This window comes from Anguilla rostrata, chromosome 16, assembly GCF_018555375.3.
Source record: "Anguilla rostrata isolate EN2019 chromosome 16, ASM1855537v3, whole genome shotgun sequence".
Classification (NCBI taxonomy): domain Eukaryota; kingdom Metazoa; phylum Chordata; class Actinopteri; order Anguilliformes; family Anguillidae; genus Anguilla; species Anguilla rostrata.
The window spans coordinates 5,952,323-5,977,829 of record NC_057948.1 but is presented as its reverse complement, the minus strand read 5'-3'; the positions used below and the strand labels follow the sequence as shown (position 1 = coordinate 5,977,829).

The 25,507-nt window shown below is 45.4% G+C and overlaps 1 protein-coding gene across 2 annotated transcripts in view; it reads left to right on the top strand.

The window, feature by feature from the left end:
* cstpp1 (centriolar satellite-associated tubulin polyglutamylase complex regulator 1) overlaps positions 1-16,392 on the top strand; it is a 61,806-nt gene extending 45,414 nt beyond the window's left edge. For both annotated transcript variants that reach the window (XM_064312967.1, XM_064312966.1), the window contains 5 exons: positions 1,600-1,685; positions 7,655-7,850; positions 9,997-10,106; positions 13,290-13,353; positions 15,236-16,392. In XM_064312967.1, coding sequence (XP_064169037.1) covers positions 1,600-1,685; positions 7,655-7,850; positions 9,997-10,106; positions 13,290-13,353; positions 15,236-15,401 — 622 coding nt within the window. In that variant the 3' untranslated portion in view covers positions 15,402-16,392. The remainder of the gene's footprint in view (positions 1-1,599; positions 1,686-7,654; positions 7,851-9,996; positions 10,107-13,289; positions 13,354-15,235) is intronic.
* Positions 16,393-25,507: the final 9,115 nt, after the last annotated feature.

The window sequence follows — 25,507 nt, the reverse complement described above, 5'->3', positions numbered from 1 at the left end:
TGCCACTTTGGTCGTTGGGCGATGCACAGCACTCCTGAGCGCGTTGGTCCTGAGATTGGGGCTCCAGCACGATGGGGAGGGGGGGGCAACAGGAACCCCCCAACTCCGGCCTCCGCTCCCCCCCCCCCCGCCCCCACTGGAAATGAGCCTGATAGTTTATCTAATGAGCACTCAAAGGGAACTCAATAGTGTTTGATTTGCCTTTGTCATGCAAAGGAGGGCAGTCCCTTCCATTCAGTCCCCGAACATCGCCAGCACTTCATTAAACGCCAACGTGTCAGCCGGAGGGGCTCCTCGCCCCCCCGCCCCCGTCCCCCATCCCCCACCACCCCCGCCCCCCCCCGGCTTTTGTCCCAGCTCCGGCCTGCGGGCGCCACGTTCGCAGGCCCCGCCCCCTGCTTCCCCCTCCCCCGCCCCCCGCTTTATCAGTATGCTGCTGCTAGCTGTCTGTCTAGCAGTCTGCTCGCGGCGTCTCCAGTTCCGCCCCCGCCCCCGCCTCCCCATCCCCACCACCCCGGCTTTTGTCCCTGCTCGGCCTGCGGGCGCCACGTTCGCAGGCCCCGCCCCTGCTTCCCCCCCGCCCCCGCTTTATCAGTATGCTGCTGCTAGCTGTCTGTCTACGCATCTGCTCGCGGCGTCTCCAGTCCGCCGCCCCGGCCTCAGCCCAGTTTTTAGCGCCTCTCGCGCGCAGAGGGGGGATGTCGGACGGACTTCCCCTACGCGCAGAAAGCAACACCCGGAGAACTTTCCAGCAAAACGGCTCTGTTGCAGTTGTGACAAATTACGAGCACGTGGTTGAGCTGGATGATCTCAGAATGAATAAAAGATAGCGTATTTTTTAATTAAACCTAAGTGTAGATATAATTACATGGGAAAATATCTGCCCCTGGATGATACAGATGGGAGACAGTCAAAGGTATTTAACTAAGTTTCAGGGCTGAGCGGTGATTGGTCAGTTGTAGTCTAGGGCGGGGGTCTCAAACTCCAGTCCTGGAGGGCCGTAGCCTCTGCTGGTTTGTCCCATATCCTTTCAATCAGCAGCCAATCTAGGCCCCGTAAAACAAAGTGCGCAGACTCTTAAGCCAATCAGCGACTCCCATAAAGCACCGAAGCGCAGGAACGTAATCAGAACAGCTAGCGGACGCAGCGGGCCTTCCAGGATTCCAGTTTTGAGATCCCCTGCTTTAGGACAGCATTCAGAAGTTCAGATCATTTGAATTGGGTCGCGCGGCTAACGCGGCTAACGCATGGGCTCCCGCGCACCGACGGCGCGGAGGGCGAGCGGTAAGCGCGTGTTTTTTTTGTTTTTTTTTTGGGTTCCGGCGATAGACGCGCGCGTGTCACCCTCGACCCGCACCGCCCCGCCCCGCCCCGCCCCGCCCCGCCTTCCGTGAGCCCCGAGGCGAAATTTTACGACCCAGAGCAGAACTCGAAGCCGGCTGTCGGTCGCAGGTGTTTGCGGTTTTATGGACCGGCTCGAGTCGATCACACCCCATATGTTACTGGGGTTTCTTTTTTTTTTTTTTGGGGGGGAGGGGGCACCTTCTGTTTAGACGAGGCCCCGCGATGTGACTAATGGCTGAATGTCTGCTTCGACAGGATCGTGCTGATGGACGACGCCATGGACTGCCCCATGTCCTTCGCGGACTTCCTCTACGCCTTTCAGGTCCAGTTCTACTTCGAAGGTAGAGTGCGGGATAAATCATTTACACGCTTCAGTTACCCACAGTGCTTTGTGTTTAGACTGGAATTTTCAGTTACCCACAGTGCTTTGTGTTTAAACTGGAATTTTCAGTTACACACAGTGCTTTGCGTTTGAACTGGATATTTCAGTAACTCACAGTGCTTTGTGTTTAAACTGGATATTTCAGTTACACACAGCGCTTTGTGTTTAAACTGGATATTTCAGTTACACACAGCGCTTTGTGTTTGAACTGGATATTTCAGTTACACACAGTGCTTTGTGTTTAAAATGGCATTTTCAGTTACACACAGTGTTTTGTGTTTAAAATGGTTTTTTCAGTTACACACAGTGCTTTGTGTTTGAACTGGATATTTCAGTTACACACAATGCGTTGTGTTTAAACTGGCATTTTCAGTTACACACAGTGCTTTGTGTTTAAAATGGCATTTTCAGTTACACACAGTGCGTTGTGTTTAAACTGGCATTTTCAGTTACACACAGTGCTTTGTGTTTAAAATGGCATTTTCAGTTACACACAGTGCTTTGTGTTTAAAATGGCATTTTCAGTTACACACAGAGCTTTGTGTTTGAACTGGATATTTCAGTAACTCACACTGCTTTGTTTAAACTCATTTTCAGCCCCACAATCTGCTTTACATTTAAGATGGATATTTCAGTAACACGCTGCCTTGTGTTTAAGCTATAATTTTCAGTTACACAAACTGCTTTGTTTAAACTTTGTATTTCAGTTACACAAACTGCTTTATGTTTAAACGTGGATATTTACTCTACACACAGCTTTGTGGTTAAACTGGACCTTTGGGTTACATTGTTTAAACAGGTTACTTAGTTGTTGATGAACATATCAAGTGTAGCGCTATCATTGTCAGAGGATAGCATTTGCTCCTAATTTTACTAATTAATTAGCTCAACGAGCCTCCGTTCCCACCGCCTGTCGGCCACATCTTCACAAACCACATCTGCAGCCATTTTAACCCTTTAAAGGTGCGAGGTCTCCGACTGAATACGTGATTAGAACCTTCTTAACCGAACATAGGACGGAGTGTAGCACAGTGGGACTAAGGAACTAGACTTGTAACCGAAAGGTCGCAGGTTCAATTCCCGGGTAGGACACTGCCGTTGTACCCTTGAGCAAGGTACTTAACCGAAATTGCTTCAGTATATATATATCCAGCTGTATAAATGGATACAATGTAAAATGCTATGTAAAAAAAAAAAAAGTTGTGTAAGTCGCTCTGGATAAGAGCGTCTGCTAAATGCCTGTAATGTAATGTAATGAACATTCTAATGCTGATGTCACAATCACTACTGCTAATTGAAAGCAATGGAGTTCTAGAACACTGACTTTAGAATTTAGAATAAACATTACAGAAAGCCTGCGGGCTACCCTCACATGCCGTCATCGCGTTTCATCGCCCCCAGCTACGCGCTAGCAGACGGCCCCGAGCACCGACGCGTTGGAACGCAATGCAGAGAGCATTATGGGAAAGCGACTCCCCCCCCCAGTGACAATCTGCCTTCCACTCACCTGGTAGGGATGGATTTTAAAAAAAGTGTGGCCATAAAGGTTCTCCCAAGTAAAAAAAAAGGGCGGGATTGTCGTACTACCCAAACTTATTGTCAGTACGCTTGCTGTGTGTATGAACGGTCACAGTCTTCTCTGTTTAATGGAGGTTTGCCTCCAATTACTGGGTTACATTACATTTAATTCTCCACGTTCTGTAGCTGGGCCCCTTTGGGTTGGCGGAGAAGGCGCCTGTTAATTGTGTTTGCCTTGCTTCTCCCAGGCTGATCGATACCTGAATAATAAGTATATTTCATAATTAATTAACCATTATGGCAATAATGAGGTGAATTTCACGGACGCAATGTACTTACTTAGGCTAAGTCGATTATAGTTAGTTCTCCTCTGCCACCTCACTACGCTACACTATACTATTCTGTGGAGAACATTTTCCAGTGTCAAATCAAGAGAGCTCATTTTATTTCAATGCAGTACATTGGGCCTCTGTTGGAGTATAAACTCCAAAATAATACATTTAAGTTTATTATTTTACTATAATATTTCTGCATAGGCTGGGTTATTTAATTTGTAATCACAGGCTTGGCTCATATGCTTGATACAGTGGTTATATGCTGTTTAAAACCTACGATTTAATAGGCAACACATACATACATGGAAAATATTGTAAATACTGATAAAAGTAAAAGAAATTGACATTCACACGTATTGCCTGTTTAATATACTATTTCATGAGAAACGTTTGTATTTTTTGGCTATATTACAGAAGTAACTGGGATAAAATTCCAGCCGCTCTTATAAAAGGCAAAAGAACACAGAGGCTTTATTGGATATAAAAGCCAAAGCGTTTTCGCTTTACACCTTCATTAGGGCAAGCCTACATTTTAAATGTATGAAAGGACAATGCTTATAAAAGTTTTTTTATAAGCCACTTACAGCCATCAACTAATGACATTTATGCTGGAAAATTCAAATTTGGAGTGATAATTAGCCAGTTGCATAAAGTAAAAAAAAATAAATAAATAAAAAGATGTAGGTGAATACTGGGTCCTGTAGCATAGGTAAGCGCTAAAGTAGGTGTATAGGCAGTGTTGTGTGATTGTGCTAACTTCTAACTACTGTGTTTTCTAGACTGCGTATTCCGTCCTGTTAGTGTATATTACCTTCAGGTTCAATGACTATGCGTGTCCCTGCACTTGGACGACCTCTTAGGGGTTTCGCATACTGTCTGGTTATGGTTATACACTTTGTGTACGTCGCCGGTAGAGGCTGCAATCTGTAATGTAATGTATGTAATGTAATGTTGCATCTAGATAAGAAGTGCTAATGAAAGTTGTGTATAATGCAAGGACTGGTCTGTGACAAAGTCAAGGTCGATCCTGGGTCGAACACTGCCGTTGTGCCCTTGAGCAAGGTCCTTAACCCGCATTGCTTCTGTACATATCCAGCCGTATGGATGCAGTGTACAAGTTGTGTAAATCGTTCTGGATGAACGCCTGTAGTGTGAGTTCTAGTGTGGTACGCTGGCAGGAGTTTTAGCCGACTTAATTAATCGCTTCCCTTTCAGCTCTCTGAAGATGGTGGGCAGGAATAACGCCTGCAGGTCAGGACCACGGCGTGCGCGCTTCTGGGTAGTGTAGTAGCAGTGATAGTAAAAGCCAAGCCAGAGCAGCGGAACCGTGCGTACACCGTTATAGTAACACAGTAAAAACGGTAAAATGGACTGCATTTATATAGCGCTTTTATCCAAAGCGCTTTACAATGTATGTCTCTCATTCACCAGAGCAGTTAGGGGTTGGGTGTCTTGCTCAGGGACACTTCGACACGCCCAGGGCAGGGGGCTCGAACCGGCAACCCTCCCACCGCCAGACAATCGGTCTTACCTCCTGAGCTATGTCGCCCCAGTAACATAGTATAGGTTTTACAGGCAAATCTGCTGGTCTAACACGAATAAATACGAACCTGTCTCCCTGTCTCCCTGTCTCTCAGCGTCGTGCCGGAGATCCCGAACACAGACGTGTAGCGTGAATACAGACGGGAGTTTACGGAGAGCCGCTAGCACGTTAGCACGCTAGCACGCTAAGTCACTCTCTTGCAGCGTCCTGGAGGCCCAGAGGCACGCCATTTGCTTTGGAGCCAGACTTCGCAGGGCGGTATTCCCCCCCCCCCCCTCCGGATCTGTGCAGGGGCTACTGGGCCCTCGCCCAGGAAAGGGGAAATTCGCAAACGATTGTCCGGCGCATCGCTCGAACGACGGGCGCGCTCGGCTACGAAGATCAGAGCGCGTTTGCCGGGGGGCTCTCGAAAAGCCGAGAGAATCGCGAATGTGAAAATTTCTCGCTCAGCCGAAGAAATTTCCGGTACGGTGAGGAGCGCGGCGGAAGTCCTTGCACCTTTAGCGGCCTCTCCCATACCTCTCTGGCGAGCCCCGCTCCCCGGAAAAGGGCGCTGCTTCTCCAACCGCGTGTCCGAGTACCCCCCCCCACCCTTCCCCCCCCAGCACCGTGCCACTGCCGCTTCACAGGAAAGAACAGACAGACAGGGTACCGCCGGCCCGGGTGTCGAGCACACGCGAAACTCCGCTGGGCTCTCACCTCCCTCTCAGGCCCCCGTCTTCCGGGGGCCCATTACTGCCCCCCCCCGCGCGCTCGTTCCAGCGGCGCTACAGTAGTCCCAGCTCCCCCCCACCCCCCACACCCCACCCCCCACCCCCACCGCCTTCCAGCACCGCGTTCAGACCCGCCCGCTGATTGGTGGGACACGGGTGGGATTTCTCTCCAGGTTCTAGAACCTTCTGCGAGGGAGCGTTCGCCTAGCCTTCGGCCGTTCTAGTATGCTGAACCGATATCCTCACCCGGGGGTACCCCGACTGCAGCTTGGCGTTTGATTGGCGTGTTCCCTGCCGTGCTTCCGACACGAGGAACATTTCTGCGGCAGCAGGGGTTTGCACAGAATGCTACACGCGAACTGTTTGTACCGTTTTTAGGATGTGGACTCTCTCAGTAACTCTTGGCCTGCTCCGTGGGTCAAATACGATCGATCCCACAATGCGTTGCATCGACAGGGTGAGACACGCTGGTCGGGAGCTTCGTGAAATGGGTTTCCGTGGCCGAGCAGCCATACACAAGATGGTAAATGGTAAATGGACTGCATTTATATAGCGCTTTTATCCAAAGACTAAGATCACCAAGTGCAATGCCAAGCGTCGGCTGGAGTGGTGGAAAGCGCACCGCCATTGGACTCTGGAACAGTGGAAAAGCGTTCTCTGGAGTGATGAATTACACTTCACTGTCTGACGGACAAATCTGGGTTTGGGGAATGCCAGGAGAACGCTTCCTGCCCAAATGCATCATGGGAACTGTAAAGTTCAGTGGAGGAGCAGTAATAGTCTGGGGCTGTGTTTCATGGTTTGGACTAGGCTTAGTTCCATCCATCCGTTATCTCTACCTGCTCTATCCTGAGCAGGGTCGCGGGGGGTTGCTGGTGCTGGGTGCTATCCCAGCGTGCATTGGGAGAGAGGCAGGAATACACCCTGGACAGGCCGCCAATCTATCACAGGGCACACACACCATTCACTCACACACTTAGAGTCTCTAATTAGCCTACCTGCATGTCTTTGGACTGCAGGAGGAAACCGGAGTACCTGGAGGACGGAGTGTGGCACAGTGGGTAAGGAACTGCGCTTGTAACCGAAAGGTCGCAGGTTCGAATCCCGGGTAAGGACACTGCCGTTGTACCCTTGAGCAAGGTACTTAACCTGCATTGCTTCAGTATATATCCAGCTGTATAAATGGATACAATGTAAAGTGCTAAGTAAAAGTTGTGTAAGTCGCTCTGGATAAGAGCGTCTGCTAAATGCCTGTAATGTAATGTAATGTAATGGAGGAAACCCGCACGAACACAGGGAAAGCATGCATACTCCGCACAGAAAGGCCCCAAGCCGAGATTCAAACCCGCAACCTTCTTGCAACGAGGCGACAGTGCTACCCACCGCACCGCCGTGCACCACCCAATGTCACGTTCTACACCTGTTCACGGCTGGCCCCCACCCCCTTAGCTCCAGTGAAGGGAAATCTTAGTGCTACAGCATACGATGACATTCTAGGGAATTGTGTGCTTCCAACTGAAGCATTCTAGCCGAGAAGCCGGTTCGTTGTTTAGTCCTTTACGTACTTTTTGGCTGCACCAGCTCACAGCTGGTTTGAGCGCTGCTTTTTCTCTTCTATATTACACACTGACACACACACACACACACAGACGCACACATTTAAAAAAGGGGGATGGGGGTGGGAAGGAGTCGGGGAGGGGGGTTGTGGTTACAGGGTCACGCGGTGATGCGTGGCAGTTTGGCAGTTTTATGCTACCGCAGCGGTCCTCTGCAGCGCGTCCGCTAATTAGCGACTGAACTAACTGTGTCCCCTTTGCAGAGTTTCTGGGGAGCGTCGCCGTGATTTACCGCGACCTGCTCTCCGGGAAGAGCCCCAACACGGTGATCGTGCCCACCTCTTCCCCTGTGGAACGGCTCCCCCACCTGGCCGCCGACGACACTGCGGCGCAGGAGGGCGTGGACTCCGCTCTCTTCTGCTCGTACCTCGAGGCCCTGTGCGAGAGATACAAGCACAAGTAAGCGGCGACGGAGCGTAGCGCGGTGGGTTAAGGAACTGGGCTTGCGACCGAAAGGTCGCAGGTTCGATTCCCGGGTAAGGACACTGCCGTTGTTACCCTTGAGCAAGGTGCTTAACCGGAATTGCTTCAATATATATCCAGCTGTATAAATGGATACAATGTAAAAATGCTATGTTGTGTAAGTCGCTCTGGATAAGAGCGTCTGCTAAATGCCTGTAATGTAATGTAAAGTAAGAACCGTTTAGCTTCGATATCGCCCATCGTGCTCAGGAGTGCGCGAAACGCATTTAAAAAAATGAATAAAAACTTTCTTTCAGACGTTTCAGAACTAAACACCGCGAAGAATTCGCATTCGCCGTGGATACTTTGTAAGCCATCGGTGATTCTCGTTCTGAATTAAATTGCAATGAAAGTCCACGCTCACGACAGGACGCGGGACAGAAAACGAAATTCAAATGCGCGCAACGTTCCGGAAGTGACTTTTTTCGATCGAGATCACCTCCTACGAAAGATAGATGCGTAATAGGCCCACGACTGTCCAAACATTACATTGCATTACAGGCATTTAGCAGACACTCTTATCTAGAGTGACTTACACACTTTTTACATAGCATTTTACATTGTATCCATTTATACAGCTGGATATATACTGAAGCAATTCCGGTTAAGTACCTTGCTCAAGGGTACAACGGCAGTGTCCTTACCCGGGAATCGAACCTGCGACCTTTCGGTTACAAGCCCAGTTCCTTACCCACTGTGCTACACTCCGTCTTTAATGGTAAATGGTAAATGGACTGCATTTATATAGCGCTTTTATCCAAAGCGCTTTACAATTGATGCCTCTCATCCGCCAGAGCAGTTAGGGGTTAGGGGTTAGGTGTCTTGCTCAAGGACACTTCGACACGCCCAGGGCGGGGTTTGAACCGGCAACCCTCCGACTGCCAGACAATCGGTCTTACCTCCTGAGCTATGTCGTCCCTTAACGTACCAGTAGAAACACCTGGTGTTCTTCCCGGGCTGAGAAGGCATTCAGGGATGTGCATGGTAGTTAATGGGCCGGCGGGCTTGCAAAGATAAGAGAAAGATAAACACACCTGTCCCGTTCTGCCGGTAGCCCCCTTCACGACAAGACGAGACGCCGCTGCTCAGCGAGCCCGCGTTTTCCTTTGAAGTTCCTGCTCGGCTTTTTGTGTCAGGCTCATAATTCAACTCGGTTTCCCCCCCCCCCCCCCCCCCGGGCCATACAGACCAGCCTTTTGCCGGTTGTATTAAAGGCATCGCTCCCTTTAGACTGTAAATAGTTTTGTGCGCACGGCTCGGAGCCAGCTGGGGGGTTCGCTTTTGTCGAGGTTGAGAACTGAACTCGGCTCAGAGCTACGGCAACCCTTCGTACGTCCCCCCCTGAGCCGGGAATTCGCCGTTTCGTAAGTTTTCGACGCGTGCCGAAGCTAAACAAATTGGAAATTTGTTTTAGCGTCTGCAAAAGCCACCGTATCAACCTGTAAATATGGGCGGTCACGGTGGCGCAGCGGTTAGCACTGTCGCCTCACGGCACGAAGGTCGTGGGTTCGAATCTCGGCTTGGGGGGGCCTTTCTGTGCGGAGTTTCCGCAGCTCCTAGGTAACTAAGGATGGGTCAAAATGCAGAGGACAAATTACCCCACAGGGTTCAATAAAGCATCTCTTAATCTCTTAAAGGCTGGGAAGCGCCGTGCCGGGTGCTTCGGCGTGTTTAACTCATCTCGACCCCTCTCCCCCCCAAGACTGCTCTTGGCGTGTGTGACAACGGAGGCGTGTCGGTCCCTCATTCCTGTCTTTGTGCGTCCGCGTGCAGAGTGACAGCGCGCCAAAGACAAATGAAGCGACTGGGAAAGAGCATCTCCCGAGAATGCGCTTTTGAAATAGCGTCGCGTTTCACGTTCGACCCGGTGACCCGGTCCTCGTTACCGATCCATCGTTTGGTCGGACATCGCTGGAAAATCCACCCCCCCCCCCCGGACGTCGGTTGCTAATTGCCGTTGCTTACGAATCAGTTAGTCGTTTTAGACTAGACATTTTAGACACAGCCTCTCAGAGTTATGACAGTGATGTGTGATTAGACGGTTGGGCTGGATTTTTTTTGTGATCCGGCGTGTTCCCACCAGCCACCCCTCTACAGACGGCATCAGAGAGATCCTCCAGAGCGCGCAGCGCGTGACCTTCTACGGCTTCGTGATGGCCCTGGCCAAGCACGAGGGGATCAGTCAGGACATCGGTGAGTATCGGGTCGCCAAATATTGGGGTTAGCCTTCAACGCTACCCCCATCATTTCATTCATTCATTCATTCATTCATTCCCCTGCACGATTTCCTCATTTTGTTTTGAGCAAAACACCTAACCCCTAACTGCTCTGGCGAATGAGAGGCATCAATTGTAAAGCGCTTTGGATAAAAGCGCTATAAATGCAGTCCATTTACCATTTACCATTTACCATGATATTTTATGTTAGGAACTAATCTTTGTTATAAGTACGACCAACTCCACATAAGGTCATTTGCAAACCGATACAAGTGGGGAAAAAAGTATATAAGCACAGATATTTGAAACTAAATAACAAAGGAGATAGTTCATTACATAAGTATTCGATCCCCTTGCTCTGGCGGGTGTACGTTTTTACAGGTGTGGGGGAAAAAAACATTAATGAGCCACAGAATCATTTGATTGGCCTCTTTGTGGTGCATACATGTGATCATGATTTCACAGTATAAACATGCTTTGGGGAGTATTATTGGACAGTCAGGGGAATCGGAAAGTTATCCAAATGCACAGAATAGGAGGAAGATAATAAAATAATAACGGATATCAGAGTGTTTGTATATTCTGGTGAGCTCTGCTGGCTCATTAATATAGATATGGAAGCTGCATCTTATCACCCAGATACTGTCCTGAAAAGGTCGTCTCTCCAAACTAACTAGGCAAGCAAAGGAGATGGCTTAGAAAATAGAAACTCTGCATCAGTCAACAGCATCAAGAGAACTACCCAAATCCTGGCCGGTATGGCAGGGTAGCAAGAAAGAAGCCATTACTTTGTAAAACATTTGGGGGGAAAAACACCTCAAAGCCGCATAGTTTTCAGGAGGGATCCAGCTAAAATGAGGGGGGAAGTTTTTGGGGTCAGACGACACTAAAATAGAGGTTTCTGGTTAAAAAATCTTAAAAATATTGTGTTAAGGCTGGTGGAAGCCCAATACTGCGCACCTACCTCTCAACACCATCTCTGCAGTGAGGCTTTGTGGGGGCAGTATCACGCTGTGGCCTCGATTTTCAACAGGGGATCTGGGGACCTCTAGGGGTTCTTAAAGGTACTGCAGGGGGTCTCTGGCCGGACTCGATCTCGACAGAAACATGTTTTCAACGTTAAAACAATGCCAGGTTACGCATACAATGCACTGTCTATAAGTAATTAATTAAAACTTCCAAATCTAGGCCTGCCATTAGAAGAACTGATATCAAAAGTTACAACAAACAACAATTCAAACAAGCTCTCTTCCAAAGCAGTGATGATTTATAACGCACGGTCTCATCACGAATGATTTTTAACGATTCATAAAGAATTAAAACAAAACATTTGTGTTTTGTGTTCTGCGTGTTGGGGAAACAAAAAAGTATTGGATTGCCTTCTAGCTGTATAAAGCCACGGGGTTGCAAAAACAGACGTATGCATTTTAAAATAAAATAAAATTAAAAAAAACAGATCAGTCGTATCCGTTCACAAAGACATTTTGACGCGCGTGACGATTTAAGCGCTACCTGAAAAGGCTCGGAGGCATTTAAGGTGTTTTTTTTTTCTTCAGCCATTTGGGACATTGTTCCATTGTGCCTCTGAGCCAATCCCTCAAATCCCCCTTAAATAATAAAGGCACAAAGACAGGCACGCCGTGAAGCAGGTGGGGAGCGTGACTGCGCCCGAGCACACAGAGCCAGTCAAGCCACTACGTCTTTCAGATGACCGCAATGCTTATTTTAACAGCATTACTAGTAGTTGTCAAGGATCTGGGGCTTCCCTTACGTTGAATATATGGAGCTATGCCGAATATATTGTCATTTTTTGCTTAACACTGGGCATTATTTAATAGGACCTTCAGCACGTGCAAATCATTTTAGCACGCGCAAACCTAAAAACACAACTAGTGCAAAATACCAAATGCCATGGTCATGTCATTAGATTTGCACGTGCTAAAGATCTTAGCCCTCTGTTTCAGTTAATTCCTTGAGGATACATTCATCACTACGAAGTACTTGGTGCTATCTTTCTATACGGTCTTTTCAGATGGCTTAATTAGATTAATTAAAGACACCAACATAAATTTGGTTCAAGTCGATATGAAGACATGAACATTATGAAATACTAGCGTCATGGTACATCTCTATTATTTATTTTACTTTAAATCATCTCTTTTACAGTTCTGGAAAGCTGAGCAAAAAGTCCATAAGAAAGCCATGTTCTGTGTGGTTCAGCTGTTGTTTGTTTGTACAGTACAGGTTCTGACTCTTTAAAGGCGTTCTATTGATAAACTGACCGGGCTGGTTTTCCCGCTGCGCTGGAAAACCCCGGGGATTTACGGCACCGGCGTGAATGGAAGGAGTTGCCATCCACGAGCGATCGCGTCTTTGTAATCGCGAAATAGCTCAGCGCTCGCGGAAATAATGTTTGATCTCCCCCCGATTGTCTGCTCTTGTCATTTAAATAGTGGACTTGTTTGGGATATGTCCTTCTTGTGTCGACTTGTCATAGAGGGATTAAGCGCCGCACTGAACTGGAGTTTTAACCACCTGCTATTGGCTGTGAATACATCACACTGATACTGATAGTGTTTGTCTATTTCTATTTCTTGTCCAAAACTGTGATGCTGGGAACACACAATATATCATATTTATTCTAGATGAGGTTGAAAATTATTAAAAAAGGATTTGGTTGATAACTGAAGAATGATAGCTATGTAAGTATTCTGTATTTTGAAATATATATTATCATGAACAGAAGCTATATTGAAACTCTTCACAGTATATGAGGTAATATACAGATTGTTTCCATTGTCACATATTGAAATATATTTTGCCAAGACTTCATTTCGATAGCAAGTTTTTATATTGGGCCTTGCGAGGCTTGCAAGACCCAATGTCAACAATTGCAAAAAAAATGTCAACAGTTTCTCTGTCGAAAACATTTCACCAGTAAATGCGGAATTATTTCAAACCGCGAGTACTGATACATAAAGCTGACACATTACATAAAGTTAACAACAGAATGTTTTCAGAGAATTCCCAGGGCCCAGCAGCACAGGTTAGCTGCTGGATTCCGTTAAAGCATCTAAATGCAGTCCATCCCTGTGCAGTGGGAAAACAGGGAGACCAGAGAGCGCAAGGGCAGAGCATGACGTCTCTTTTGTTTTTCCAGGTTCCCTCCCAAATAAAGCAGACCTGCTGGTGGACCCTGCCATGGACCAGGAGTTGGAGAAACTGTAAGTGAACGGCCCGTTGTTGCAAAAAAAAAAAAAAAAAAAAGAAGCCCTTAAGCCTTAAGATCCTGCTGCTAACACCAGTTTTATCCTCCAAAAATCCAGGAACCATATTCCAATAGTATTTTGAATTGTGTATGGTGACAGAACATTATTTACCTGTTAAATGAAACATCGGGCATGCATTTATCTTGTAATTATCCCATTATTATTATGTGAATCTTTCAACTAAGTAATATTTCATCAACTTAAACGACAGCCATGTAAGAATCCTCAATCAAAATGAAAAATGTCTAAATCCAACATATTTGAGTCTTTGAGCGGAGTACCAGTGTGACTTCCTTCTGCAGAGTCACTTTCTTCTTAAAAACTGAGCACCTGCTTTTCCATACAGAACAGTACAACAGCGGACACTGGAGAGACTTTTTGGTACGGAGGGCTTGTACCAAAATGGAGATCATTTACCTCCCTTGTCACGGTTCATTTTGCCAAACGGGAAGCAGACTTGGTTCCAAAACAAGAAACCGGAGTCCGTTTGATTGCGATGATCTCGACTGCGACCAAAATGCGTCCCAGACTCAACCGGTCTGAATACAATCGCTCCGAGACCAGGAAATACGTTTGTTTATTGTTTGGGCTAAACCTCGCATGATTTCCATTTTGTCTTTTGGTTAGCTTGCGCCCTATTTTACAGAAGTAGGCTAGCCTGCGCGAAGCAGATTGGGGCAGTTGCTCAACTGTCATAGTTGTCTGGTTAAAATAAAAAGCAGTGGAGGACAGTTTTCTGTCCCTGAAGGGGAAAATGAATGCTTGGTGCTCACAGCTGGAATAAGCTTAATGGGGAACGGTAAAAAAAAAACAGCTAAAAGCAGCCACATCAGTTGCGGTAACCATAGTAACCTTCTTACTGTTCCGCACTGTGTTTGTTTGCTCGAGAGAATTCCGGGAGGATTTGTTGTCATAAATCAGTCGTAAAAACGCGTCTGCGTGTGATGGAATGTGACGGCTGTCGAAACGGGACGGGGGTCCTTCTTCACAAACTTTGTTTCTGAACAGATTTCCAAACGTGACCAGACTCATAACATACTTTTTTTGTGTGTGCTACAGTCCAGGGGGTGTTGTGGGTGTAGTACCAGCAATGCAAACAACAAAACTTAAGATTTCCATCTACTAGAAAATTATTATTCATGAAAAAATAACCAAAATGAAAATGTATATTTTTCCCATTTGTGTTTGGCGCTACTACGTTTTACCAAAAGGGGTACTGGTTAGGTGGGCATCTGGGGATCCATTTTGTATTTTTTTATTCAGCAAGGCAGCTGAGGCCTCATTGTGTTTTTTTCCACACACATGGGTAACCTCTATACTCTAGTCAGAATTTGGTCTTGAGATGCCACAAAGATGTCACGCCTTCACCACGGACCAGCTGTAAGGACGAAGCTCACTGTTTTTTTCCTTTTTAAAAAGAATTTGGCACCCGATGCGATGCTGAGCTCGCACGATTATGTGCAACCATAACCGTTCATGTGCAGACCCCACTGCTGACTCGGGAGATTGCAGACGTCCTCAGTTCTCCTTCGATGCACATGGTGTCACCACCCGCTTCTTTTTTTCCCACCGGAGAGAAAAAGCCAAGCTTGCATAGAGTGGAGTCGGAGGAAGACCTTGCATATGCAGCTCTGAGATGCAGTCAGTCCATGGGTGCCCAGATGGGACGCATAACAGACTGGACCCTCCCATACCCCGGGCAATGCTATTGCAAGTTGTGCACTTCTCTATGGCCACAGTTGGCACTGGTATAGTCCAGATTCTGGTGTAAGTAGCTCCCTGTGTTCTAATGTAATTGTTGTTGTTGTTGTGAGCGCCTCGCTGTGTTCCCCTGCAGCATCGCCCAGCTCTCGCTAAGCCCCGCCCCCCACAGCGGCAGCAGCGGGCCGGGGCAGAAGGAGCCGCCCCGGAAGGCCTCGCCGCGCAAGTCCCTCCATCACCGCAAGCGCATCGAGATGGAGAGCGACGGCTCCACCGAGGAGACCGACTCCTCAGAGAACTAGGCCCCGCCCTCGCTCCGCCCCTCTCTGCCCCGCCCCGCCCCTCCCCGAGCCAGACAGCGGTCCTGAGCCTATCTGGGTCAGCCCCGGACTCTGATTAGCATGCACAGAACAGAGCCGAGCTTATACAGCGCCGGAGAGCGCAAGCTACGGGATACGTCAGAGCTTTGTACTGAGCGCATCTGACCTGCAATGACAAATATTCACAGTTCTGTGAATATATTAGCTCATATATTTTACATTTATATAACAATGAAACGGTTTGTTCCTAATGTATGCCTGATGTATATAGTGTATAGAATTATGATCCATACCAAAAATAAAGGTGTGCTTCTGGGTGTGCAGCACTGCTTGTCAGATACACCCTGTTAGCAGTAGAGGGCGCTGTCAGTACAGGTTTATGTTTTTTTTAAAAATGTAATGCTCTTACCTTAACTTGCCATCTTACAATAAATAAGGAAACTAGAAGGTTAGGAAATGTATGGTTTGTCAGTTTGGGCAAATCGACGGGGAAAATTAAACGGAGCTGTGGTAACTTTCAGAGACTGCGTACACTGAGTCACTCCTAATATAGCCCACAAGAAACAGTGTTAGCAGAATCAAGGCAGGCAATGCTGGTGTAATCTGTAGGGCCTGTAGGACGCTTAGGCCTGATTTATACTTTGTCGCACGACTCTTTTGACAAGTGTCGCGTGACAAAAATGACGTATTTTCAATGAAAAAAGTGTCGCACAACACTCTCTTTCAGTCACAGAACTTCATACTTTGTCGCACAGTGTTGATTGGACTGCCAAATGGAACACCGAAATGCGTCGTCATGGATACGTCATTATTTTTGGTTTATCTGAGTGACAGACGCCTAACTTTTTCTGTTTGCATCATTTTTAAAACAAAAGTGGATATAAAAAAATTTTCCTCTATTTCTCTGTAATTTCACCGGGCACAGCAATGTTTTCACAGACGCAAAGATCATCAGTTCGGCGTCTTGTTACCATAGAAAACAAAACCCTCTCTGTAGCCCTTTGCTGAAGTATAAATATGAAAGGTCGTGTGACACATGCGACAAAGTATAAATCAGGCTGTAAACGGTTTGAAGAGTAGGTTCTTTTGGAATGTTTTTTTTTCCAGAATTCTACATCAGTGTTCTAGAACTCCACTGCTTTCAGTTATTTTTTATGCTTTTAGAAGCCATTGTTACCTGAGCATTATAATGTTCAGTTAAGGACGTTCTAAAAGGGTCGAACCCCATGTATTTATCTCCCTGTGTGGCTGGAGGTTCGATTCCCGACAGTGATTCGTCCTGTGCTGCCATCCCACAGCCACCTGTAAACCCTCTCTGCTTTCTCCTTGTCTGAATAAAGTGGAAAAAATAAACAAAGAGTCTGTCTGCGCTCCTTTAAAAAATTAAGTCACAAATGTATATTCATTTAGTATTTTTGAAAGGTATGAAAACAATCATTGTTGCATTACATAACCGAAGCGATTTGTAATAAGAAGGCAAGCGCATAAATCAAGGTTTTGAGCAACAGTAACCCTAGAGGTGGGAGGAAAATACTCAAAGTATTGTAAGCAAATTCATTTTAAAATGCAATTTAACCAACATTGAAGGCAAAATGTCCTATGCTGCTGTTTTTCTTGGTTAGCACTGTGGACTACTTCTCTCTGATGGTAACGTTCAATATGAGGGAGGTGTAGATTCAACAGTACTGGCTGCAATCAAGTCTGGCTGTTTTCAATCAGCTGAATCTAATCAGTTAAATTTGGGTAATTGGTGGACTGAGTAACTAGGGGGGCAATGACATTCTCATTGGTGATATCGGTGTTAATAACTTGACTTTTTTCATTAATTAAAGGTAACTATTTTTAAAATGATTGTTTTGTGTTTACTCTGTTTCCCATTGTCTAATATTACATTTTTGTCTAAAGATATGAAACCATTCAACGTGACAAATATGCAATAATAGAGAAAATCAGGAAGAAGGAAAATGTATTTTCACAGCACTGTACCATAGAAAGTGAATAAACCACATACATTTAAAAGCAGTCACTTAAATTTCCCACAGCCATCTGTGTTAAATTGTGATCTTTCAAACAGTTGATTTTGGTAAGCCTAGGGTTTGGCTTGTACCTCTGATTATTTTTTCATTATTTCTCAGCCTCCTAATGACTTTAACTTTCATTGGCACAACTCTGGTCCTTATGTTGACAAACAACAATTACAGACTCCAAAGGCAATCGAAAGCCCAGACTCTAGACTAGATACTGCTAGGTCTCTTATACTTGCACTAAGGTAATTGAACACATATGACTAATCAGAAACACCTGTGATGCCATTTGTCCCAAACATCCTTGGGTATATAAGGGGAAAAGTGGAGACTTTTCAACATGACCTCTTGTGTGCTATTCGTGTATAGCATTCCACTACACATACATTTTGCACCATTGTATATTGCCGTCATTGAACATACTGCAGAATAAATTGCATTGATTTTTACCTGCATTGCCATTTGACTCTTACTGCTGCACACCTAGCAGTTTTAAGGTTCTAACATACACATAGAGGTCAGTAGCTCTGTACCCCGTAGTCTCTTGGCCATACACTAGTGCCGTAGCAAGGTACACAGTTGTATCTATGCAGGTTACGTACGCCAGAGGCACGTCCGCGGCTACTACGATAGATAGCAATCCGTATGGAGCCACACTACTGCCGGATCATTTGCACTCTCCTACTGTGTAAAACAGTTAGCACAGAGGAAAGGTTAAAATTTTATTTTGGAATCAGATAACTGAGATATTATTATTAAATTAATTCTGCTCCAGTACCACTGGGTAAGACTACACACATTCCTCTGCCACTCAGATACTTCTGCTGTTTGGTGTATCTGAGGGGTTTCCTACGGGTGCAGAAACAGGGTGGCCAGGTTACAGTTAGCTAAGAAGGATTCAAAAGATGGCGGAGTTCTGGAAAAAGGTCTCGTAGAGAGACGAGACCAAGATTCCCTTGCATCAGAGTGATGGCAGGAGTAAAGTGTGGAAGCAAACTCCCCAATACTTTGTTATCGAATCGTATTAAGTGAAATCACGCATTGATTCTTATTTTTAAATGCATTTTGGATGTAACTGGGTTTAACATATGACTCTATGGGGAACTCGAGAGCTGGAGTGCACTGGACGCCATATTGGTTTATGCAGCTTCTGACTCCTCCTGCCTCTCCAGTTCCTATGTACCCTCTGTGGTTGAGAGTGAGAGCCCAGAGGGGAGGAGGGAAGAGGGAAGGAATACATTTGGGGGGGAGGAGTGATGGATCCAGTTGGTAATGTGTCATAGGCCCGTAGGCGGAGCCAGCGAGGGGGAAAACAATTCCACATCTGTCACTGTTCTGAACTGTTTTGCTCACTGTAGATCAGGCCAGCTATCATTATACATGTTGTATTCAGCTCCAGCCGGGGGCCCTGCTGGTCCGGTGTGTTTTCGCCCAGCTGGCGGCTTGTCTGCGCGCCTGTTGTTCGTGCGCTCGGCCGTCTGTTCGGGGCTGCGTTGGGCCTGCGTGTGCTAATTTGTTTGGTCTGGTCTGCCGGCCTGGGGCGTGTCGCTGCTTAGCGGGGGGGGGGGAGGCCCGACGGGTCACAAAATTAGAAATTGCTGAGGGACGGCAATTAAAGTAACGTTTCCGAAAATATATAAGGTTAAAAGATTTCATTCAATCTTCTACTGGGCCCTCTTTAAACGCCAAGGGGCCTGGGGGCCCTCACACTGTAAGCACTGAGGGGCCCAGGGGCCCTCACATTGTAAGCGCCCAGGGGCCCAGGGGCCCTAGTGGTCAGCTTACTTTTTAAACACCAAGGGGTCTGGGGGCCCTCACACTGTAAGCAGTGAGGGGTCTGGGGGGCCCTAGTGGTGTGCTCACATTTTAAGCACCAAGGGGTCTGGGGGGCCCTAGTGCTTAGCTCATGCTATAAGCACCCAGGGGCCTAGTGGTCAGCTTGCACTGTGTGCACTGAGGGCCCTGGCATTCAGCTTCCTTCGGAAGTCTTGGGCCACGCACCACGCACGGCCTGAGGCTTGGAGGCCCCCTGGCAGTCCGAGGCCCCCAGGGCACTGGCCCCACTGGGCCCGGTCCATAATACAGCCATGTCTGTACGGCTTCGGAGGGTAAATCTTTCGTAGGCCTATCGCTCCTTCATGAAACTACCCAAAGGCTCTTTTAAGAGCCACTTTTTTTTTTCTATGAAAAGCAGCATTTCCTCGTTTCTACCATATCCTTTTTTAAAAATTATTATGAATATATGGGTATTTAAGACACCGTGCCTATTGTTATACGTATTTTATTGTAAAACGTGTGTGACATCAGTGTCTATGGTGGTGGGAGCAGCCATGTGCGCATGTAGAGGATGCCCAAGAAACTCTGGTTAAATGTGTTTGTTTGACCATGAAGAAAGGAAACGGCCACAGACATTTACTAGAACTTAATTGAAACCAGAAAACCTCGCTTGCCCGGAGACGAACGCGATGCTAATTGACTAAAGATGAAATCCAGTTTCTAAATAACAACATTGCCCTTCAAAAACGGTATTTAAGGGTAACATCGTTATTTAGAAACTATGGGTTGCTTCGCAAAAATGTTCCATTCAAAAATACATTCTCTTCTAATGGTAATTAGGCATAATTAAGGGAGTGAGTGGGTAAGTATATAATGATACTGTAATACCGTTTGAGACGTCTGCTATTAATATGTGGCTTAGTGTATCTACACTTCTTTCACAGTCCCACAGTGTTACACTGTGTAGGTATTATTTCCCAAGCCACTCATTCAGAGTCATAGCCTACTTTCACTGAAAGATTTTAGTAGGCTATTATGAAGTCATGTGCTGCTCCAGGGTCGTTGGTAGTTAGTAGTGCATGTGTAGGATGTAGGACAAATGTACCCCATTTGTGTTTCAGACCTCCTGGAAATGGAGTTTGCAATGGAAGGACCCTCTTGTGGTCAACATAACTTATAAAATAACCAAAAAATAAAATAAAAACTGTGCATGAGCAGTCACTAGGATTTAAACCAGAAGAGACCCAATATAATCCGATTCTTGGTGTCTCTATGCTTTAGTATTTGTGCAGGATACTTTCTGATGAAGGATGAAGTGACATGGTGTAAAACAGAAGTGATGGCCGCAGTCGATACACCCATAAACACCTTCAAAGTGTGCTGGAATGACCTGGTAGTTACATTACATTACATTACAGGCATTTAGCAGACGCTCTTATCCAGAGCGACTTACACAACTTTTACAAAGCATTTTTACATTGTATCCATTTATACAGCTGGATATATGCTGAAGCAATTCCGGTTAAGTACCTTGCTCAAGGGTACAATGGCAGTGTCCTTACCCAGGAATCGAACCTGCGACCTTTCAGTTACAAGTCTAGTTCCTTACCCACTGTGCTACACTCCGTCCACTGTGAAGTAGTGAAGTGAGCAAGACAGGCCGTCACGTTCACAGCAACAGGTAAGGTAGAGGGACTTAGCAAATGGGCTTTGAGTCCCGCTAAAAACCATGTACCAGATCTCACAAGCCACTTGAGAGAGTGGTAGCTTGTTTCTGCATTCAGATCTGTCAGGATGAGGCATTATCTTGCCTGTGTCATAGATCTTTACATGGAATCTGACCCTCACCCTTGATTGAATCAGTAGGGCCACAAGGTTGTGGATTATTGACACTATATAATAATGGTGGCACTGCGATCATCAAGAGAGATGAATCACTGAATTACGTGGAGATAATTATTTGATTACACAACAGAGATTCGATCATCAATTGGTTCATGTTGTTAATTTATTGCACTAAAAATGAACACGAAGCAAGATTTGGGGGATCACATATATTTAGTGTAATGTTTCATTATATGGTGACTAAATTTGTACTACTATTTGTGTGAACACCCCACTCATATATTTATGATTGTTCAGGAATGTACCCGTTGAGTTTCTGTTTACATGAAGTGGCTGGAGAGAAAACATTGGTGACAGTGTTTTCAGTGATTTTCAACATTATTTTCAGTGAAACGGTGTTGTCCCAGTACTGAGTGTTACGTGTGTTGTCTGGGCAGCACCGCAAATTTGCATGTCTGAAAGCAAGAAATGCCAGAAGCCTATATTTGAAATACTTCAGATTTCTCAATCCCATATACCATTTTTTAACCATTGTGATTAATGTGTGACTAAAATCAATTGCATGAGGTAACATATTAACTTTGACAGCCCTACGAAATGCATTGCACCTGTGTCTATTTTGTACTGTGATACCTAATGTCTAACAATTAGTCTGCTACAGCCTCAAACACTGTTTCAGTGGTGCATTCTGTCCAAACATTGCACAGGGTGTATTCCTGCCTCTCGCCCAATGCAAGCTAGGATAGCTTCTAGCATGACCCCGACCAGGACAAGCGGGTATAGATAATGCCTGGATGGATGTTGAGTTTTCTTTCATTGCAAATCTGACAACTATTGTGCACTAGAATTATGTTGTGAATTTAAGATGCTCAATGATTTGTCAAAGCAGCAGATCCAGGAGGAGTCCTTGTCTGTGAGCATGGTTATTTCAAATGGATACAGTTCAGTTGCACATCAGTTACAGTAAATGTGTTGATCTTTTCTGCCTGCTTGCCACTTATCTATGCTATGAGCAATGCGACTCATTAAATGCATGATTTACCTGTCAAGATTTGTACACATTTAGGAAGAAGCCTCTCATCCGTGCCCCTTCAACATCACTGCATTTTGACATTTGTAAGATTTGACATCTGTACAGCTTTACTGGACAATGAAGAAATGCGCAATGAGGAAGTTTTATTCCTGAGATCAGATCAATTTAAAGTTAAATTAATGAATCCCGTGTCCAGTTAGAGATAAAAGGGCTTTAAAAAAAATGAAATTACTTTCTCTAAATTTGACTCCTTGTCATGCTAAGAAAGGTGAATTTAACTAAATGCTTCATTCTTGTACAGTATAGTAAAGAAAACAGCAGGGTCCCAACATTTAACGCCAACATCACAATAATTTATAACACAGTACAACATGGAACATCCCAGACAATTTAACATAGTACAATATGAGACATCATAGACACAGATTATGACAGACAGCAGACAGGCGATTAGCAGAAGGAGTTCAGAGTTCTTGTGGCGGTGGGATAGAAACTGTTTTTGAAACGGGTTGTTTTTGTGGGCAATGTTCTATGGCGCCTTCCTGAGGGCAACAACTGAAAGACTTGATGTGCTGGGTGAGTGGGGCTGGAGATGATTTTCCTTGTCCTTTTCACTGTCCGCTTACGATGGAGAGTTTCAGTTGATGGGAGGGGGGTGCCGATGATTTTTGATGAGTTCAGAAAGAGGTCATTGTTTGTTCACCATGTGACTGCTTGGTTTATCTGTTCACGGTATTGTGATTCATCGTTATTGGAGATGAGGCCAGCGATTGTAGTGTCATCTGCGTATTTATAAATATTGACAGAGCTGTGGTGGGATTTAAAGTGATTGGTGTATAGGGAGAATAACCAGGGAGAGAGAACACAGCCCTGAGGGGCTCCTGTACTGAGGGACAGACGGCAGGATATGGTGACTTAAAATGAAACCATTACTTCTAAACAAAGATTTTTAAAAAATAAAAAATGAACACACACACACACACACAATCTGCAAATGTGTGCATCAATGTGGTGCTACTATAACAATTTTAAATGGATACTGGCAAAAAGTCAAGTGGTTTCCATGGGAACAACACTGACGGAATATTTAAATGGCAGTGCTGAGGGCTTGATGTGACTCATGGTGATGAAATGGCTCAACATGTCATTCAGGTCTGAAGTGGCTTTACTTCCAACTAAACAAATAGGACACACAAGAGAAGAAAGTACATAACTTTCAAGATCATTGACTGGATCAACAAGATCAAGTTATCAAGTCGGACAACTATTTGTCTCACCTTGCAAGAAAAAGATCCCGTATTTTTCATATGAAGCAATTTGGGTCTGCAATGGGCTTTAGACCCATTATACATTATACATTATACATTATACAATGTGTTCTTTTCCAGTCTTCATTAAGATTGTGACTGTGACCATTGAGAATAATGAACTAGTGAAAAGATTAATTAATTTGCTCACAATACCGGTCACTTTAATTAGAAACGTCTGGATTATGCGTCACATGATGTCATTTATTAGATAATATTTTCAGATCACTTTTTATCGTCCCTGCTACCCAGGTTGAACTCAGCTTCATTATGATATCGGGTTATGGTTAGCAATGAGCTGGCCCATTTAGTTTATTGCAAATGGCCTCTCTTAATGACTGCGTTATGGATTTTCAAACTTCATTTTGGGGATGATTAAAACAAATAGACATGACTGTATGTGAATAGTAATGACACAGTTAGTGGAATGTAAGAAACAGTGTCTGTTTTCATCTGTTCTCCTCGAAAGGGTTTAAATGTGAAGGGCATCTTGAGTATGACCTGATATTGGGTTCATTCTGAACAAAAGGATGATACGTTAAGGGGCAACAGGCAAAGACGCTGGTACAACCGGGCAGCCTTTAAGGAGTCCTCTATCCAAAAATGTGTGGGCTTACTGACTTCCCCCCTGGGCTTCAGGGCGAACATTTGTTTGACTAGGTGTTTATGTAGCGGTGCAGAGGGGAGAATGTTCTCTTTTGGACGATGAAACAAAACAGCTGTTCCCCCATTCCGCTAAGGCCCTAATGATGGCATTTATCCCCCCCCCCCAATCTCCAAGCCCTGGACTACTGGCAGGAGCAGCTGGGCTGCAGATTTGATTTGTTTGTTCATTTATTCGTTTCAGGTTTTCCAAAATGCAGTTGTTACGTCCCTCCGCCTCAGGTGGGGGTGCTGGCCGTTTGGACACGCGTGCGTCTTAAAGTTAATTGTGAACACCTGTGGCGGTGCCCTTTTAAGAAGCCTGGAGTCGGCTTCTAGAGAGATGGGAGCTTTTTCTCCTCACCTCTCGACCACGGCCGGGTCTTGATTTTATCTGGTATTTTGCAGCTATTTTAAGTATTTATTTTTGTAATTAAATAAAGTTATTGGTTAGTTTAGGGAAACCTTGGTGTCGGCATTGCTTATGTTTGCGGGGGCTTGAGAGCAACCGTAACAGCAGTTCATCGGGTGCCATACATGCCTTCTTGCTCTCTTTAGGTCCACATGCAGAAAACTGTAAATGCATAAAGAGAGTTGGGGGTTTAAACAACATGATCTATTCATTCAAGTTGCTTTTTACCAGGAAAGTGCTCACAGGATGCAAGATGACAAGTTTATGACAGTGAGTTCTGTTTTGAGAAAAAATGGTATACCTGGCTTCAGGGTGCAATCAATGCACATTTGTCTGAATGATTTGGAGAATTGGAGAATGTTGGCTCGTCTGGGACTTTTTTTTTCTTTTTTTTTTGCTGTTTTGGTCTGACGGTTGGCAGTGCATTTGTAGTAGTGGGGTCGACACGAAACGAATTCAGAGAGACAAGATCTAAAACATTAATCTCCGTGTCTTTAAAATAAGGAATTGGATAGGGAGCTTTGTCATCTCTTTATATGCTACTCTTAATTGATTCAGTTTATTTGACATTTTGGCTTCGGTAGAGCGGTCCCTTCAGATTGCAATGGCACGTGAAAACGCTAGTCCCAAATAGCCGCTAAGATTGCAAAGCTGCGTTGGTTTTGGCCTTTGCACACCATGCATCACAATATCACTTCTTATCGTGTATCACACTGTCACTGTCTGTTCTGGGGAGTTTTGTCCTGGGGAGGGTGTTTTCTGTATTTTTTAGGTGAGTGTGATATGTGACATTCATGTCACACTGGGAACTTAATTAACTACATCCTTTATTATCAAAGAAGTAGAAGAGTGTGATATAAGAAAATAAATAAATAAAATGATGACTGAATGTCATAGGCGTGGGACAGGAACTGTTATTGGAGAAAACACTGGTTACTCCAGTGTCTTCAATCTTGGCAGATGTTACAGTTGAAATTGGCATATTTCAGGAAATTGTATGTATGAATTCAGGGCATTGTTACTGTACTTATTTGATGTAATCCAAGCGG